The sequence below is a fragment of the Ahaetulla prasina genome, chromosome 8 (assembly GCF_028640845.1).
Source record: "Ahaetulla prasina isolate Xishuangbanna chromosome 8, ASM2864084v1, whole genome shotgun sequence".
Lineage (NCBI taxonomy): Eukaryota > Metazoa > Chordata > Lepidosauria > Squamata > Colubridae > Ahaetulla > Ahaetulla prasina.
In genome coordinates, this window is record NC_080546.1 from 45524003 (window position 1) to 45543030 (window position 19028).

The 19028-nt window shown below is 35.8% G+C and overlaps 2 protein-coding genes across 2 annotated transcripts in view; one reads left to right on the top strand and one right to left on the bottom strand.

The window, feature by feature from the left end:
• On the top strand, positions 1 to 12601 carry CCNA2 (cyclin A2). Its single transcript, XM_058192650.1, has 8 exons — positions 1 to 211; positions 2127 to 2379; positions 3759 to 3865; positions 5512 to 5735; positions 6136 to 6340; positions 7136 to 7249; positions 10483 to 10616; positions 10758 to 12601. The coding sequence occupies exons 1-8, from the start codon at positions 65 to 67 to the stop codon at positions 10807 to 10809; spliced, it is 1236 nt and encodes a 411-aa protein (XP_058048633.1). The 5' UTR covers positions 1 to 64; the 3' UTR covers positions 10810 to 12601.
• The window catches only part of EXOSC9 (exosome component 9), an 18924-nt gene continuing 9596 nt past the window's right edge, over positions 9701 to 19028 (bottom strand). Inside the window, exons 9-13 of the mRNA XM_058192648.1 lie at positions 17878 to 18024; positions 16554 to 16738; positions 15170 to 15245; positions 12612 to 12686; positions 9701 to 10407 (exon numbers count right to left, since the gene is read on the bottom strand). Coding sequence (XP_058048631.1) covers positions 12614 to 12686; positions 15170 to 15245; positions 16554 to 16738; positions 17878 to 18024 — 481 coding nt within the window. The 3' untranslated portion in view covers positions 9701 to 10407; positions 12612 to 12613. The remainder of the gene's footprint in view (positions 10408 to 12611; positions 12687 to 15169; positions 15246 to 16553; positions 16739 to 17877; positions 18025 to 19028) is intronic.

The following is a 19028-nucleotide window of genomic DNA, read 5'->3' on the forward strand; positions in this document are numbered from 1 at the left end:
CTCCCCCCCTCCCTCCCTTTTCCCTCCAGCTCACTTTGTGGGTCCCACTGTCAACACGGCCATCATGCTGACGGGCAGCGCAGTGGACCTGGAGAACCAGGAAAATGTGCCTCCGGAGGCAAAAGCGGTTCCCAAGGCGGAGGGTGTTGCTGGACACCGACTGGCGCTGGGGCTTCTGCAAGCTAATCAACGCCGCTGCACCCAGCCACAGGTAAGGCGCTGCTTTGCCCTTCTTGCCCGGCCTGGACGGGATGCCCGTCTCCCTGGCCGAAGTCGAGACACCCTTTCCCCCCACATACACCTCTCCACCCCCGTACCCGCCATTTTGGAGCTCTCTTACTCTCCTCTTCCTGAACTGCTGTTGATTTCTTGCCCATGGCGGAGGCAAGGGGCCATGAGCAGCCAGCGTGGTCCTCTTAGGCTTGGTGGCCTTTTCGAAAGCGGAGGGAAAGAGATTCCGCGTGTTGGCTTAGCTACCGAGTCGCTCTTCCGCTGCTCACTGGACCTCAGAAGGCCTTCCCGTTTTATGTTTGATCCAGGTGGGCAAACGCTTGGGCCGTTGCTTGCTGCCGGCCCAACGCTTTTCTCTTAGCAAAGAAAATCTCCAGCATGCGGGTAGCCTAGCTAAAAGGCCGTAGGAAAGGCCGCCTTCGGATTGAGGTTGGATGAGAATATCTTGTTGGAAACCTAGGATTGTAAAGATGGATGTTCTCATCCTTGTCCCTCACAAAAACTCTCAATACTCAGGCCACAGCCAAACAAGCCATTATCATAAATGTCTATGGAGTCATCCAGGTCATGGCTGGCCCAAAGGTGCTTTTTCAAGAGACAGCTGGACTTCCTCGTTTTTCTTTTAGAGATATTTTGCTTCTTATCCAAGAAGCTGCTTGAATGAGAAGCAAAAACAAGGAAGTCCAGTTGTCTCTTGAAAAAGCACCTTTGGGACAAGCCATATCATACTTTTATTATTTCTTCTGAAGCTTGAGAAAGCTTTGATGCCATCCATTTTTATGAATTCCATAGCTTGAAGGATTATGGATTATTCAACACGGGGAGTGTTCAGCAATGTGTTAATAGTAATCATCAGAATGCTGACGGGCCTTTTAAAGCAGGGGTCCCCAACCTTTTGGACCTCAGGGACTACTAAATTCATAATTTAAATCCTGCGGACCACTAATATGATCTACCTAATGACTGGGTGGGTGGATGTGGCTAGGTGGTCATGTGACTGGGTAGGCATGGCCAATCTCTCACCTCCCCACCTGGGCTCCTTAGGGCCCCGACAAGAAGCAGTTGTTGGAGCTTAGCAGCCACCAGGAGAAAGAGTTGGCAAAACAGTTCAGTTCAAATTGGATCTAACCGAGAAGGAGGCTCAACAGAAGCACCTCACTGAGGACTACGAGCATAGGCTTTCCAAGTAGAAGAAAGACCTGGGGGAGTGCAAGGCCAAGTACAGGCGTCTGGAGGCTCAGCAAGCTGAGATGGCCAGCCAGTTCCAGGCCATGATGCAGTCCCACTGGAACGAAGCCCTCCGGCTCTTCGCTACTAGCGGCACTTCCCTCCAGCCTTCGGCCAAAGCCCTGCACCAGGAAGCTGAAGCAGACCCCAAGTCGGTATTTCTGCCCCCCTCCAACCCACACAAAAAAGGGGGAGACTCTCTACAGCAACACAAACGTTCACTGCATGTATCCATCCCAGGCCTTTTGTTTGAGGATCCCTGATTTAGTGCAATATTAAAAATGCAAATAATTTTTCGGCGGACCACCAGTGGTCCACGGACAACAGGTTGGTGACCGCTGTTCTAAAGAGCTGCAAAGAAATTTGATCCATTTCATGCCACATGCCAGGCCATAACTTGGTTTTGGCTTGGTGTTCTGTGCTCACCTAGTCACCGTGGTATGTGAATCCAACCATTAATTCTTATAACATCTGTTCCTCAACTGGTGTTTGCCTATTCTCGTCGTCATTTAGAATGGGTGGTTTCAGTTATATTTTGTAATGTGGACCACATCGTATTGCAATGCACTATCTTTGCTTAGAAAGATTACCTCCCAGTGTATGGGAGAAAACATCATTTGGGAGAGCAAAGTAGGTGATTGACTGCTGTGGTTTTTTTCTTCTTACAGGCTCCCCGTAGTCAAATACCTTGGAGTACAAACGATGAGAATTATCTTGGTGTCCCCAATGGTAAAATGGGAAACAAACAGCCAGCTTTTACTATCCACTTGGATGAGGCTGATAACAGGAGACAAAAGAAACATATGCCCAGCAAAAAGACCTCACCCGGTGAAGAGGCTATAGGCTTGAAGGCAGTTGTTGCTTCAATGGGAACCAGAAAACCTCTTACTCCTATAGATAATCCAATGGATCTTAGTTCTGGTGAGGGTAACATCCTATCTTTAAAAATAGATGTATATTGTAGTGATTGATTCTGATTACACTTAAAGCCTCTGCTAAATACATTGTCTTTTGCAGCTTCATTTTGCCCATGATATTATAAAACCTTATTCAGATGTAATCAATTTCAGCTATGACAATTATACATATTCCTTTCCGTATTCCTTTCTGCATATAGGGCAGTTTCAAAATAAAATATATAGATCAAGTTTTGCTTTGAACCTGAATGGCTTTTTTTGTTACTGATTTTTAAGATTGAGTGTATCGCTTGCATTCTACCTGCAGTGTAAACCTTAAAGTAATCTGTATTCTGTTGATATTGCAGATTTTACTAATAGGTCTTAGAGGGGTGGAAAAGTGTTTCAAAAATACTTTTAATACGGTAGTACCATTTTTGTCACAGTGAATGTGCATGTGAAAAAGGTTTCTTCTAAAGAGTCTGTTACTAAATGGATTTTTGAAGTAAAATAAATGTTTCCTGTACTTTGCTGCTCTAATACCATCTATTCCTTCATGAGTCTAATCCTTATTTCTATAAAGCTAATATTTTCATTACTGAGGGCCATTTTAAATTTCAACCTACTTCCTGGGATATTGTTGTCCAAAAGATCAGGAAGCTTAGTTGAAGCTCATGGCCCTTCAAGTAGGAGCCATCCCATTCTCCTGCTATTTCCTGAATTCAAATCAAGAAGGTGAATACAGAATCTTACATTATATGAACCATAGTTTGATCCTGCAGAAAACTCACTGAAATTTACATCAAGATTGGTGGTGAATACTCTCATCCTATTTTATAATGAAGAAAATGGCCAGTGTTGATGTCATTGTGGAAACTGCCATTAACTTGATTGGAATGTCTAATGGATGGGGTCATGTAATGCTTCGCTATAATGTAGGTTGCTTGATTTTGGCTATAGATGTTGCATGAACAAGACCTTGAGATTAAGAGATAAGTCTGGATTACAGTGCAAGCACCAGTTATAGTAATTTTAAAAACCATGATAAAAGAGATCAAGATTTGAGTCTGTATGAAACAAGGTAAAGTTTTAAGCACTTATTCAAAACAAGTGATATTTAACTAGCTTCTCTAGCTGTTTATCTGTGGATGTCACTCACATGGCTTTTGACCACTGAAAGTCTTAAGACTACAATGGGAAACAGTTACAATGGGAAATGCTTCCCAGACAATAATCTATTATGGATTTATATTGCTGTTTAAAACACTAAGATCATGGCATACACTGCAATCAAGAGCAATTTTGGATTTTAAAGAACTTGATGTTTTTTTTATAGTATTCATTGCTTGCCTTATATTTGAGGCTTCATAAACCCAAACATTTTATCTATGGCTTTCATTTTAGGGTCACTGAGTATTATGGATATGTCAATAGAAGCAGAACAGAAAATTAACGTTAACCATGTCCCAGACTATATTGAGGATATCTATAAGTATCTTAGAGAAATGGAGGTAAGAACTGATTATGCTTATATAATTGTGGGGAGAGAATTATCTAGTTGAACTTTAAATATGTGACTATGTCTAGTCTATCCAAATTTGAGAAATGTTGGGCAAGGATATCTGAGATTTTTGCCCTTTTGCTTGGTCAATAGAAGTGATATGATGTAACTATTTCTAACTCATACCTCGAGCATATTGGGACCTTGCAGGGCTATTTGCATGCAACAAGGAAAAGTCTTTATCTAATAAGAGTAATAATGTGTTCAGTACAATATATTGTAGGTCCGGAGAAACTTCAGAAAATGATTCTTTAGAAGACCAGATTACTTGCTTTGTATATGTGATGGGCTCCCTTGCAGAATGCATTAAATTACCGTATACCAGGGTAAATCAGTGACAGCTGGAAAGCTTGTCTACGCAGTTCAATTCTGTACAATTCTTATTCCTTTTATTTATTTTAAATTGCTTTGTATCTTTCTTTGGGTTGAGCAACTGGTTGAACAAAGTTTGAAAAAGAGTATGTAGGCACTTGCTAGGACCCTTCATACAATGAAATGGGACAAAATAAATGACTACCATTAAATAAGGATTCAATTCTCTTGTTAGCTTTAGTCCAAGAATGGCTAGATTGAGGTTGTGCACCTGGTTGGTTTAGACTGGAGAAGATTGTAGTCTAATTAATAGTTCCTGTATGTTGCTGTATTCCAATATAACTTCCGGTTGTTGGACAATGAAACAAAACGCTCCCTAACATCCATTTTAAAATTTGGTTGTAAGTACAAAATTTCATTTTGAAGCAAGATGGGTGCCAAATAAATTTAATAAATGTCAGTTCAATACCATTTCCAAGCCCTTTCTTAAGGCCATCAGGGTATCTGCAATGTACTGGAGAGAGGCTATTCCAAAGGGAAGAGGCAATAACATACACTATCTCTGGGTTTCATTTTTGTAACATCTGAACATCCAGGGTGGATTTAAGCTTCCCTCCTGAGAAGAGTGTGCAAGGAGATAGTCCTGGAAATATTTGGAAATGAATCCATTTGGAGTTTTATAAGCATTGGAATTATACCTGGGAAATCCATCAGAAGTTGACATAGAGTTCCCAAAACTGGTTGTGTATGACCCCACTAGAGCTCAGTTGGGCTGCTGTATATATTGCACCAGCTGAATTTGTCAGGAGGCCTCAAAGGCAGCCATTTATAAATCAAATTGCCATAGTCTAGATTTACTGTGATAATGACCATTTCCCAAGGCCTCCTGCTCCAAGTAATGGCAGTGGAGAGAGTTGGAGCCTACTTTTAGTTGTTCAAAAAGGAAGCTTGTTTTGACTTTCTTGCCTATAAAACGTAGTTCTTATAGTGGGTAATCCAATATTTTTTCTTCCTATATGAACAAGCAATTTTGATCATGAATATTTTAAACATGTTAATATCTTCTTTTTCAGCTTTAAGTCTATTTACATGGCTGCCTGCCACTTCCGCAGAGCAAGTGGACTAAATTTCATTTTAAAAAGTTTAATATGCTAATGGAGTAGAAGTACCAATTAGGATAAAACTTTAAAAGCTTGATAGCACTTTTGCAATTGGGTAGTAAATAAATTTTATTACATATAAGAATAGTCGAAAGTAACAAGGTAATTGCTAATTCTTTTACAGGTGAAATGCAAACCCAAAGTGGGTTATATGAAGAAACAGCCTGATATTACAAATAATATGCGCGCTATTCTTGTGGATTGGCTAGTGGAAGTTGGTGAAGAATACAAACTACAAAATGAAACCTTGCATTTGGCTGTAAATTACATTGATAGGTTTCTCTCTTCAATGTCAGTGCTACGAGGAAAACTTCAGCTTGTGGGAACTGCAGCTATGCTACTTGCATCGTAAGTAGATGAGAAGTTTGGAGTATTACATTTGCTTTCATGTCTTTAATGTGGTATTTACATTAAATATATGTGCAAATTCTATTCTATCTGACAGTATTTTCTGAGAGAGAATTATAGAGATGCTTAATACAAATCCAGAATATATCTCAGAGAACAACATATGAACTATAGATATTTTAAAATCTTATGTTAATAGTTAAATAAACTTAAACATCCACCACAGACTGATGATAATGTGCACATAAGCATTTGGCAGTAAGAACCTACAGTGTAGGATAAAGGCTAACACTAGCTATTATGACCAAATAATATCTGTATGAACCTATATAGTTGTGGAATAAGAAACACTTGGTGACAATTAGTTGATTATATAACAGTGCTTTTCATCCTACTGTAGAAAGTTTGAAGAAATCTACCCTCCAGAAGTAGCAGAATTTGTTTATATCACAGATGACACTTACACAAAGAAACAAGTTCTCAGAATGGAGCACTTAGTCCTGAAAGTTTTGTCATTTGATCTGGCAGCTCCTACAATAAATCAGTTCCTTTCTCAATACTTCTTACATCAGCCAGCCTGCTCTCTAGTGGAAAACTTGGCAATGGTAAGCGTTGGGATTTTTTTTTTTTTAAAAAAAAGAAGAATCTGAATATCTCAGAAGTAGTTTTTAAAAAGATTGTTCATCTATTGCAATTAGTATCTTTTGAGAATATACTGCTTTTTCAAAAAGTTCTAAAGAAAGAAAGGCCTTCATTTTAGACTATGCTCTGGCTCTTTGGCTAAAACAAAGTAATCCCAGAGAAGTGAAGGCTCAGCATGTTGTCAAATTCTTCATGTTCCTATATGCAGAATATAGGTAGTCTTTGACTTATGATCACAGCTGGGACTGGGATTGACATTGTAAATCAGTGCAGTCATAAAATGAGACATCACGTGACCACACTGACTTACAATAGCAATCCTGCCTTGCTGCCTGCAAAGCAGAGTGCAAAGCGGCCAAAAGGTGATACATGGGAGATAGCTGAGTGGGAGATGTTGAAACGCTCGTTATAGTAAGTATGGGTGGGCACCCAAACTTTGAACACATGGCCGTGGGAGAATTGCAACAGCCATAAGTTCGGGCACTGGTCATAAGTGCATTTTTTCAACACCATTGTAACTTTGAATGGTTGTAAATCAAGGACTGTGGGTATTTTCCTACCTTTACACTGTAGCTTTCATCAGTAACAAAACAGTGTGGCTGGCTTTTAACTAATATTTTGATCAATATAAAACTTCACAATGAACTCTTACTTAAAAATAGCGCTGTAACATTTTTTACATTTTGACCTTGCATTGCTTGCTAGAAAATTTACAAGAATATTAGAAATGAAGATTATGCTTTCTATTTTTTTTACAGTACTTGGGTGAACTAAGTTTAATTGATGCAGACACGTATCTTAAATACTTGCCATCAATAATAGCTGCTGCAGCATTTCATATAGCAAACTATGCAGTTTCTGGAAAAACTTGGGTACGTATAAAAGCAATCCACCACCACCCCCCTTTCCAACTTGTCTGTCAGAAATTTGCATTAACACAGGACTGTCTACTCCTGGATCAATCTGCCTATAGTGTAGATAGCAATAGCACTTAGACTTATATACTTCTCCACAGTGTTTTACAGCATTCTCTGAGAGGTTATTGCCCCCAATAATATGGATCCTCATTTTATCAACCTCAGAAGGATGGAAGGCTTGAGCTGGTTGGGATCAAACTCCTTGCTGTGGGCAGAATTAGCCTGCAATTGTGCATTCTAAGCACTGCACCATCAGGTATCATTTCAGAGCTATTGATTAGAAGCAAGGGATAGCTGGAGAGTGTCTCTTTAGATATGTCCCCCTCTTTGACAACATTCTTCCAGAGAGTTGCCTTGTTTTTTACATTAATAGTCCTTTTTGGGCCTCAGCTGAAGACATCTTTTTTTTCAGTGATTTTGATTGAATGGGCCTTGTATGCTGAGTTATATCTTGCTGTATAGTGGTTGCATGTTATTTCCTGTGAACAGTCCAGGAATAACTTAAATGGTAATGCTTGTTTATAATTTACACTGCAAGAGACAAACTGTTCTGCGTATCGCTGTATTAAAATATGCAACTATTATTTAATTAGAATTTAGTAAGCTATAATATTCACAAATGTTTATTTTGGTGACACTCTCCTATAATTTAGTAGCCTTCTATTGTGATTGTTGAAATGAAAAATAATTCTACTGTTCATAATCCTCTGGTCTTTAATTTCTCTGTATCACAGTTTAGACAGTATTAGTTCTATGTAACAGAAAACTTCTTTTTCACTTCCCCATTTTTTCTGCACTCTCACCTCCTCCCAATTCTAAACTCTAGAATCAACATGCTGCATATACCCATTTTTTGAGGGAATTGAAAAGAGTAATCTAGAGAATACATATTGAGCCGTAAGGAATTTTTAAAAAAGACTTCAGATTCAATTCCAAGAAGGCACTTTGAAGCAGAAATGTCGTATCAGTTAGCAACTTAGTTAACTTAGCTACACCTGTTTCTGGGAGCTATAAGCCACACTTCTACAAGTGCCATAGACTTTGTTTTCTTTTTTCCAGTCAAGTTTTTTATTTTTTATCAGCATCTACACGAACAGTGTATAGTCTGAGTACAGTTCATTTTAAGAAATAATAATAATAATAATAATAATCATAATAATAATAATAATAATAATAATAATAATATATTGATGGTGATCGCATAATACTATTTGCTTATCTATGTTAAGCCTTCATCATCTCTTATTTTTTTACTTTTTAAACATACATAATAATCTTAACTTCTAATATTTACTTGTACATAGTAAGTATAATAACTTCCGTCATATGACAATATATATAATAACCTTTTTCCAGTTTTTAGTTTCTAGCTCTGTTTCCTGATCTTTAATAAAAGGGATTCCATGTTAAAATTTATTCTATATCCATCATCTCTTGCTCTTTTTAGCATTTCACCTCTTATTGACTTTTTGGTCAGTCTCCCTTGCCCCTCCCTTGGAACCTTGTATCCCTCTACATCACTCCTGTTTACTCTAAATGTCTTCTTTGCCTCTGCCTCCCGTTGTCTGCTCTCCAAAGTACTCATCTGCATCTCTTTTGCCTCTGCTAGTGGATCTTTCTCTTTGCTCTCTTCTTCATTTTGGCCTCTTAAAGGGTAATCTCTCTGCGTCTATTCTTACTATCTCTTCTGTATCTTTATCTACTTGTATCATTAATTGATCTCTCTCCCTTCTTTCTTCCACTCCTGAATTCTTCTGTAATATCTGAATTTTTTGTTCATTTTCCATCATCTTCTGCTGGCAATTTCTTGGTCTCCAATCCGTATCGCACATCAATTCCATCATCTCCCTATGATTCCTTGTCATAGTTTCCTTAATATCTTGAAACAGTAGTAGTATTTCCATTTGAAATTTATTTATACTTCCTTGTTGTATCATTTTACTTTATTTTAGTGTTCTTAAAATTATTCAGTAATTCATCCAAGTCCCAATGCCCCATGTGTTCAAAAATGTCAAAAAATCAATATTAAAAGAATTTGTTTAGTCCCTGAACTGTTCTCAGGGTCCACAGTGTTTATACTCCTCAAAGTCTACTGTTTTGCTCCTTCTAAGTTTTTTAAATTTGTAAGTTCTATTTAATTTCTTCTTTCACCTCATAAAATATTCCATCAAATAATATTTGTAATTCAGAATGGTCCACCAAGTTAATTAATGGTCCCCATGGCTCATTAATTCACCAAATCAGTTGTTTAATTTCAAGGGCAATTTCTGTCATTTGTAATCCACATTGCTTTGGAGAGAATTTCAAAAGGGTTCGCCAGTTAATTGTGGCTGCCAGATAAAGACAGGTAGAAAGAAAACAAGAAGTTGGCCTTCCAGATGTTTACCTTTTCCTTTGTTTCTCTTATCTCTTATAACTTTCAAGGTCTTTCAGCCCTGTAAGAATATAATATCTTCTTTGGCCAGTAGATGGCACCAACTCGAGTTCTCAGTACTAAAACTAATCCAGCTTTTTGTCAAAGTTGAATAAAAAGAGCAAAATAACCCTTTTTCATTATACAGTTTCTTCCAACAGTCAGACAAAATTTCCAGGAGATTAGGGTTACTTATCATAACACCACATGTTCCAGTTCAAACTTTCAATATTTTAAAACTTCAAATTCTTCCGTTAACTTTTCATTTCTCTTTTGGGTCTCTACTTTTTGTCCGTGTGTTAATTCGCTGCTTTCTCAGCACTTCAGAGTCTTTCAAAAGTTCTTTTATTTAAAGTGGGTCTCTAGTAAAAAAATTAAAAAAGGTCTCACCCAGTTCCAATCCACTGTTCTCATACCGCTCCAGTTCATTTCTTTCTTCAGTTGCCCCAGCTTCGGTTAGCCATAATGGCCATCAGTCTTCTCAGATCAAACAGAAGAGCTGCCACTCTCCTGCGATAAGCAAGTGACCCCTCCTTTCTTCATCACCTCTCCAGGGAGACTTTAGCCCCTTAGGGCCCCCAATGATGAAGTATCTGGGATTTGCAGAGCTCCGCTATCCATTGACCATACCACCACGACGCCAAGCCAGAAGGCCACAGACTTTATTTTCATTAGATCCAGGCTGAATGGTTTCTTCTACCTGGGCAATTGAAATGACAATTGAACATCAAGAACAGAATTACTTAGTTTTTAAATATTTGTCTTTCCTTTACAGACAGATTCTCTTGCTGCAATGACAGGATATACAATTGAAAGTATTAAGCCTTGTCTCCTAGACCTCCACAAGACCTACTGCAGAGCAGCACAGCATACACAACAATCTATCAGAGAGAAATACAAGACCATAAAGTAAGTCTAACCCGTGAATGCAAATTCTGTAACTGAAACAACTACAGGGATATGTTAGACTAATTTGTATATAGAAAGAGCCAAACAAATAACTTTGTCAGATAGCAAAAATAATATTCATGTCACTTTTATCTTTTTCAGATACCATGCAGTGTCACTCATTGACCCACCAGAGACACTAGATTTATTATAACAATATAAGTGAGATTTCAAACCTATATATTGTCCATTGAAAATGTACAGTTTTAAATGTGTATTTAGATTTCAATCAATCTGGTATATTACCATAGCTAATTATGAGGTTTTATACTTTTATAATGTTTTAATGTAAACTTCTGTACATGCAATCTTGTTCAATGTGCTTAGATGGCGCCCCTTTAAAGCTGTGCAGAAAAAGACTTAAAACCATGCAGGTATAAATGCTGAGTGGCACTGTTCAACCTTTTTAAAATAATATGACCAGTGTGAGGATTTTCACTCTAAAAATTGCAAATCAAGATAGTTCAATAGAACATCTACGTATAATAAAGTTACAACAGTATATTTCAAATAGTCAACAAGTGCTCAGTAGCTAAACTAGAGAGAAATGCTATGACACTTTTTGCTAACAAGACCCCCCCAGTACTTGAAGGCTGTATCAGCTATTAAGGATAGTGATTTTTGTTTTCTTTTTAAATACGCCATTTAAGTAGCTTTATAAATATTGAAGTAATAGCTTTTATTCAAACCAGTGAGTCTGGAATGTAAAGGAAGAGCTTCCAATAACAAGAAGGGTAAAAGTAGTTGTTCCCATTAAAAAAAAATCTGATTAAATTAAAAACCTGCTTTCTGCTAACCTAGTTCATGAATCAGACTAACTTAATGTGTTTCCAACTTAGCAAACCAATTTCCTGACCCTCAAAGGAAACAGCCACTGATCAGTGGGGTGGTGTAGAGCTCCTACTGCTATATGGCAATTTCAGTTAAGTTGCTGGAGGAGTACACTGCTCTGCATCCTGGCTTCAGGTAGTTAGAATCCTTAGGTTGAGTACCTTTTCTACTCTTGGTATAATCTTGATATTCTAATACAGGATTGAAGCAGTGTGGGTGTTGGGGCAAATACCAGATTTTCTATGTTACAAGGGTTAAATTTTATCGATGGAAGAGACTTTTATACTTATATTTGAGAAACATTAAATTCCTATAAGCAACTAATGCGCTCCCGGTAAATAAATGCATGAGATGCGCTCCCGGTAAATAAATGCATGGAAAGACCTAAATGTAACCATCTAGAAGCTGGCAAATAAAATCCTCTAAAAGGATCTCGGCTGTAACTTGACTTATAAAATGTTTTTTGCATATTGAAATGTTAGTCTGCTACCTGTGTATTGTGAAACACCTGTCCTTATACATAATCAGATGAAACAGCAGCAAAGGGAAGGAGTCAAATACAACAAAACTCTAAGATTTAAGTGGGGGGGGGGATTGATGGTCAAACAACCAAAAGGGCATATATGGTCAACCTACTTCATTGAAAAGTTCCAATAAGTAAATTTTAATGTCAAAGAACTGACTTAAAGAAGTTCAGCTTATTATTGTACAAGGCCAGTCAGCTAATGCTTGTTTTCCTGTTTTCTCAGATTCTGAAAAATGAATAATGTCTGTTTCCTCTTGGTGTTTCATTAGCCATCAATCTTAATTAATCTTTTCTAAATTATTTTTCACCAGTGATATAATCAAAAATCATAGATGTTATATGTTTGAGAGACTGGAGTGGGGAGGAAGATAAAATATTCCACCTCTTTCAGCAAAATGTTTTGAATAATCTAAATTTAAGATTTATTTTATAGAACACAAAGACAATTTGCAAAATCTTTATCTCAGTGTTATAAAGTTTATTAGAAAATTATTAATATATACAAACACACATACAGTATTCCTATGAATTGCATAATATAAATGTTTCTTTTAAGCAGGAAAAGTTTAACAGAATACAAAAAACATAAGATTCATTACTTTTAACAAACTGTTCGTTTTTTCTTATTTTTGCCAGCTGGTTTTTTCTTTGTGGTTTCTGATTTCTGCTTTGTTCTGTGGAAATTAAGTAAAACAATTATTTCCACTGGTACATTTGAACTCATAGAGTCATACAAGATTGCAATTTTGTGTGTGTATTCTAGGCACACTTAGCTATAAAGTCTACTCCAGTAATGTGGACAATGAATAATGCTATGTATATTTTTGTGACTTTTGCCCTACCGAGCCATTTTATACATAATACAAAGTACAGATTCTATTAATGGCAAACAATTGTAGCTTTGCTTACAATTTAACAACAGGAACAAGATTAAACTAGAATCTTAGTCCCAAAAATTACATTTGGATAAGTATCCTGAAACTTTAATGAGTTCAAAATGATTCAGTGTGATTTGTCTCAAATGCCACCAAAATCTCTCACACAACCATTCCTCATTTAGTAACAATTTGCAAATACAAATTATAATTTCATGTACAGTAGCATTGCTAGCTGTACCCTGGAAGGTTATAATGAGGTCACAGAACTGACTTTTTAAACTTGTATGGTAGTTAGTACTTTTTGGGAAACTGCTATGTAGAAAGATACAGCTTTTTTACCCAATATTTCTACTTTGGGGGATAAAAAGGAAACAGTTCAGGCACAGAACACTACAAGATAATTTTTATCTGAAGAAGATGGCAACAATAATTTTGCAGCATCTCTATCATGCTTAATGACCATTTAGCTGGGATTTGCAATTGCTAATATACGTCTAGATATGATTATTGTATGCATTTTTCCATTCAACATGGAATTTCATGTAAAAACATCTTTCAACAATTGAATAATTTAGTCCTGAATATAACAGCCCTAATTCCAGCATTAAATCTATTAATTCATTAATTAGGAATATTTACTTTTCATCTGAAAGAGCTTACAGTTTGCTTTAAAATGTGAATTTAAGTTCACAGTTCATTGAATACAATTTTGAAAGATTATCTATTGGAGGCAGTTCAGAAATCCTAAACCAGGAGGTCTACAAATCTACAGATCACAATCTCTTCCAAGTTCACACTGCCTTAAGTTTTGACTGATCATCTCAACATGAATCTTTATTAACTTACAGAAGATCCACATCCATTAATAGTTCCTGGTTACATTCTAAGAGCATATTTTCTTTCCATCCCATTAGAATAAAAACAATTGGCTACAGCCTTCTGGACTACAGATAGGTTCAGAAACTGGTTTGGCCTACTTGTCAGCCTTTGCTTATTTTTTTATCACTAGTCTTTGCTAATTCTATACTTTATTTATAAAATTATTGGACAATCTTGAAGTTATGGATTTACAGTATATCCATTTTTTACTTGCTTTTCATATAAAGGATTATGTACTAGGATTAGTCTAGTCTTCCTAGACTCACAACCGATCAAGCAGCAGATGGGATTGTGGCATAGGTGGACCTTTGAACAGCCTCGTCTGGTGTACCAAATGCATGTTCCTGGATTGGCAACTCCTGCTTAGTCACTCATGCTCTAGTTGCCTCCAGATTGGAATAATGCACTCTACATGGGCTACTTGAAGAGTATTCAGGAGTGTCAGCTGGCACAGAAAGCAGCGGTGTGAGCAATTGTGTGCATTCCTAGAGCAACACATATTACACCTTTACTCTGCAAGTTGCATTGGTATTGCTTCTGAGTCCAATTCAAGGTACTGTTTTTAATCTTTAAAGCCGTTCATGGTTTGGAACTGGGTCATCTGATGGACTGGCAGAGTATATTAACAAAACATTTTTATTGTACAGTTTTTGTTCTTATTGATCCTCTGCCCAGAGTCATCTTTGGTGAGGAGCAGTTATATACCATAAATTTGATTAATAAAATATTTTGTCATAAACTGTTCTAATTACACTTTTTTTGAAACTGAAATACTATTCTCCAACACTTCCATTTTTGGCCTTTTAAAAAATAACTGGTTAACTTTACATGAAGGTTTGCCTTTAAATTTGATAGATGACCTGCATTCTTTGGTTTATGATAAATATCTTTAAACCAACTTGTTTATGTCTAGCTATTTTATAATTTAATACAAAATATTATAAATTATTCCACTATCCCTTTTTCTTAATTTTCAAGAAAAAAGCATCTTTTCAGAAACATTTTTCTATTGAATCCTATTGAGGCAAGAAACAGTAATAGCTTTTTCCGCTCTTTGGAAGAGACACTTGTCTCTTTTGTTTTTGGTCAAAAACAAAACAAAACAAAAAAAGCATTAAAGAGCTCTGACCAGAAAAATAGCTTTATGAATCGCAACCATGGTTTTGTAGTAATTTTCTTCAGATTATAACAAAAAGGCCATTTTGGCTCCAGGCCACATATTGAATGCTGAACTATTATATATTAGAATGGTTATTTCAAGTAAACAAGCCAATCTGAGGGTGGCTTGATCAACATGTTGTAGGAAAAAATTCAACATTTGGAAGATTCTAGAATATTACATTTTCAAAGTCCTGAGTTAAATTCCCTTTCCCATCTTGTAAAACAGAAAGTGCCCCTACCTGTTCTTTGGTGTTACTTCAGGTTCTAGAATAACAACATCCTCTTCTTCACTGTCCGATAATACAATTGCCTCTTCTTCAAGACAAGAAAATTATTGGTATATTATTTTTAAATCCTATACAGCATCTAAATTTGTCATGGATAACAATTACATGGTTTCTACGGATTGACACCAATTTGATGATACATAATTAATACATTATACATACATAATACATTAATATAAATCTGAATCAGACCAAACCTAACAGCAACATCTTCTCAGCAGATTCTGAAACATATTTTCATATTCTACAGCATATGAAATGTCTACAGCTTACATTTCCAAGAGTTAATGGCCAGATGGAAAATGCTTTATTCATAGGAACTGGAAGAAGGAAACTATGAAACAAGATTTTAAGCCACAGCAACTGTTCATTTTTATACTGGCAGTTGATAATTGTGTTATAGCACTTTTACTTTACGAGATTAATACAACAGGCTTTACATGGAATGGACTAATTTTGCACACCAATTAATGTGAAACACATGGTATACAAATTGTCAGAATATGTAATCTCTGATTCAAAAGATGTTTCTGAAGGACAGATAGTCTCCATTAATCAGTGTTTCACTATATTAATAAAATAAATGCTACACGTTTTTCACCAGAAAAGACTGCATATGCACCAATTTGATATTGTTTAACACCACCACATTACAGTTAATGCTCAACCTATGACCACAATTGAGCCCAAAATTTCTGTTGCTGAGTGAGACAGCTGTTAAGTGAGCTTTGTCCCATTTAACAGCTTTTCTTGCCAGTTATTAAGTGAAACACCGCAGTTAAGTTAGTAACAGTTATTAAGTGAATTTGACTTCTCTGACTGTCAGAAGGTTGCCAAAGGTGATCACATGACCCAAGGACACTAACCATCATAAATATGAGCCAGTTGCCAAGCTTCTGAATTCTGATCATGTGACTATGGAGATGCTGCAATGGTCGTAAGTGTGAAAAACAGTCACCTTTTTTAGTACTGTTGTAACAATTGGTCATTAAATGAACTGTAAGTTTAGAATTGCATGTAGTGACAAAATTATTCTACTCCATTCTTAAAGTTTAATTTCTATGTTGAAAGTGTGGACACACATCCAAGGAAGCCTACTCTCTCATCTTAGTTCCCCTAATGTGATGCCTTTGCATTGGATAGTTATTTGCAGAAATAACCTGGAGTGTTGAGAACAACTTTGAAAATGTTCATTGCTATCTATATAGAAGGCCAGAAAGGATTTTAAACTGAAAGCAGCATATTACACAAAAGTAAAAACAGATCTACAAAAATGAATTTCAACTTGAATGCAATTTCCTACTTCACATATTTTTTTAAAAAGAAATATTCTAACCTTTTTGATTTTTGGCTCCAATATGAACATCTCCCATTTCTATATTTTGGTCTTCTGCTGTTAGGGATTCATCCTGGCCATCTTCTTCTTCTTCCATCTCAGATTCCTCAAAATCTGCCCATGACTTCTGAAGTCCTTCTCCAATCTGAGCTGTGCCTGATGCCCATAATACAGGCTTGGACAAGCTAATTTCATTAAGGAAAAACCAGGTCTTATCTAAGATGTATTGTAACTTGATAAAGAATGATTCTCATATTTTGGAGAAATAATCTTGCAAATTTGCCTCATAATTCTTTTTGGAAAAGGAAGGATACAAAAAAAAGAGAAAGATGTTATTTACTTAAATATGGTAACAAAAGAATATAGTGAACTTACTGAATAGCTGACCACATGCATATGAATAGTCTTTTTCTCACAAATATTGCACAGAAAAATATTAACTAAAGTTATCAACAAATAAAAAAAGTAGTTTTATTGTTGATATATGTTACCAGACAACAGACCTCAAGGTCTGCTGTATATTGGGACTTCTCTACAAAGTTAAATGTCACACAGAATGTGGGATGATTGTAATTATATGTCTGAACTCAAGAATAAATATTTGGAATATCCCTTATGAACAAATCAATGGCTAACAAATATTATATTTTTCATTGTGTGAATATGTGACTAACTTAACATTATCCTTAATGTTTAAGATTTTTCTCCATATTTACTGGATACCTCAAAGGGTGTTTAACGAAGTCTTCCAACTTCATTATGCTTGAAGTATAAACCCGGTGACAGGACATTTAAATCTACAATATTGGCTCATCCAACTATTTCCTAAGTTTAGTTTAATGTTCTTAACTTTTATTTATCAAATGTATATACCCATCCTATCAGAAGCAACTTAAATACAGTGTTGCAAAGATCAATAGAGAGCGTACTCTTGAATTATATACCAAAAAATTGGGATATCTCTCTGATGAAGTGTTATGGAATTATTGACATAGTTAGCAGCAAAAGTATTACTCTTCAATATTGGTGAGACAGTGCAAGATATACAATTGTGGATAATCAATACGTGGTTTTCTATTTATGAACTGGCTTTCTATCAAAACAATGGAAAGCTGATCAATATTAGGCTGTGTAATCCAGGTGTAATGATGAATTTAAAAATCAGTCTGAATGATTTTACATGCATTGTTTTTGTTTTCTTTCTTAATTTAATTTATTGCTTCTTTTTTGAATACTGAAACAATATTTTTTTAAAAAGAAATTAAGATGATCCTGAGCATAGAAGCCCAAGCATCTGGTTTTTTTATGATGCAAGAAAAGATACACTTCTGGAGGAGGAAATGCTTTGGAAATTATTTCTTCAGCTTGCTCTTGTACATCATTAGTATTGACTGGGGCTTGTTCTATTTTAAAGGCAGTTATTCTTTCATTAGGAATAGATTCTGCAAATCCATATTTTCCACCTTCTTTCCTATTAAAAGAAAAGAATTCCTTTAGAAGTTCACATTTGCATTGAAACATAAACTAAGAACCAAAAGATACTATTTCTTTATGAATAATTAACCTTACTTAGTGTAATCATACTCTTTTAGTTTTCCTCTCAATGTCTTCAGTAGATAATTAAAGTCAGAGTAAGTTTAAAATGCCTTAATTCAATTCAAGAAACTGAATGTGTTCTCAGCATATTCACAACAGAAATTGGGCTATTACCTCTTATTTCTGATATGTAAGTTTAGGATAGGGATGAGATGGTGAAAGGAGAAAAGAATCAAAATTTTGCTTTGAAAAACCAAAATTTCTGCCTAGACGCCATTTAAAAAGCTATTATAAAATACAGTTTTACTTATGTATATTCCAAATATCTCACATCATCATCTCCAAGCAAGATAATACATTTATAGAAAAATAATCATCAGAACTTTTTAAATTAGCATTTAATTTTCATTTGTTTTTAAAAAATCAATAAACATTTATCTACAGATATATGATAGCCAGTGATCTGGCAGGAATAAGCAATTACTATGACATGGTAATGCCACTAAGCCTAACATAGCCATGAAATTATATACAAAAGCAAGACTCTGCTCCATATCTCTCGATCAAGGATCCCCAAACTTTTTGTCCTTGTATATAATTTGAAATTTTGGTAGCATATTACAATTGGTCTCATAAAATGGTTGCCATTATGGATGCTGCCACACACAAGGCGAACTATTGTGTTATTACTTTTTTCTCTTAAGAATTCCTCTGGAATGTGGGTTGCGGAAGTATTGTGCGAAATAATTAATTCTTAAGCCTAATACTTTGCAGTCGCCTTGACATTTAGGTTATTTATTTATGCTTAATTTTTTTAAAAAATATGTAATTTTCTAGAATTCATGGGAATAGGGCATATTTATTCCAAACCTTTTTCAAAAACAGGGAAGAGAGTATCTTGAAAAATGGGAAATATTCTAACAGATAGAACTAAAAGTC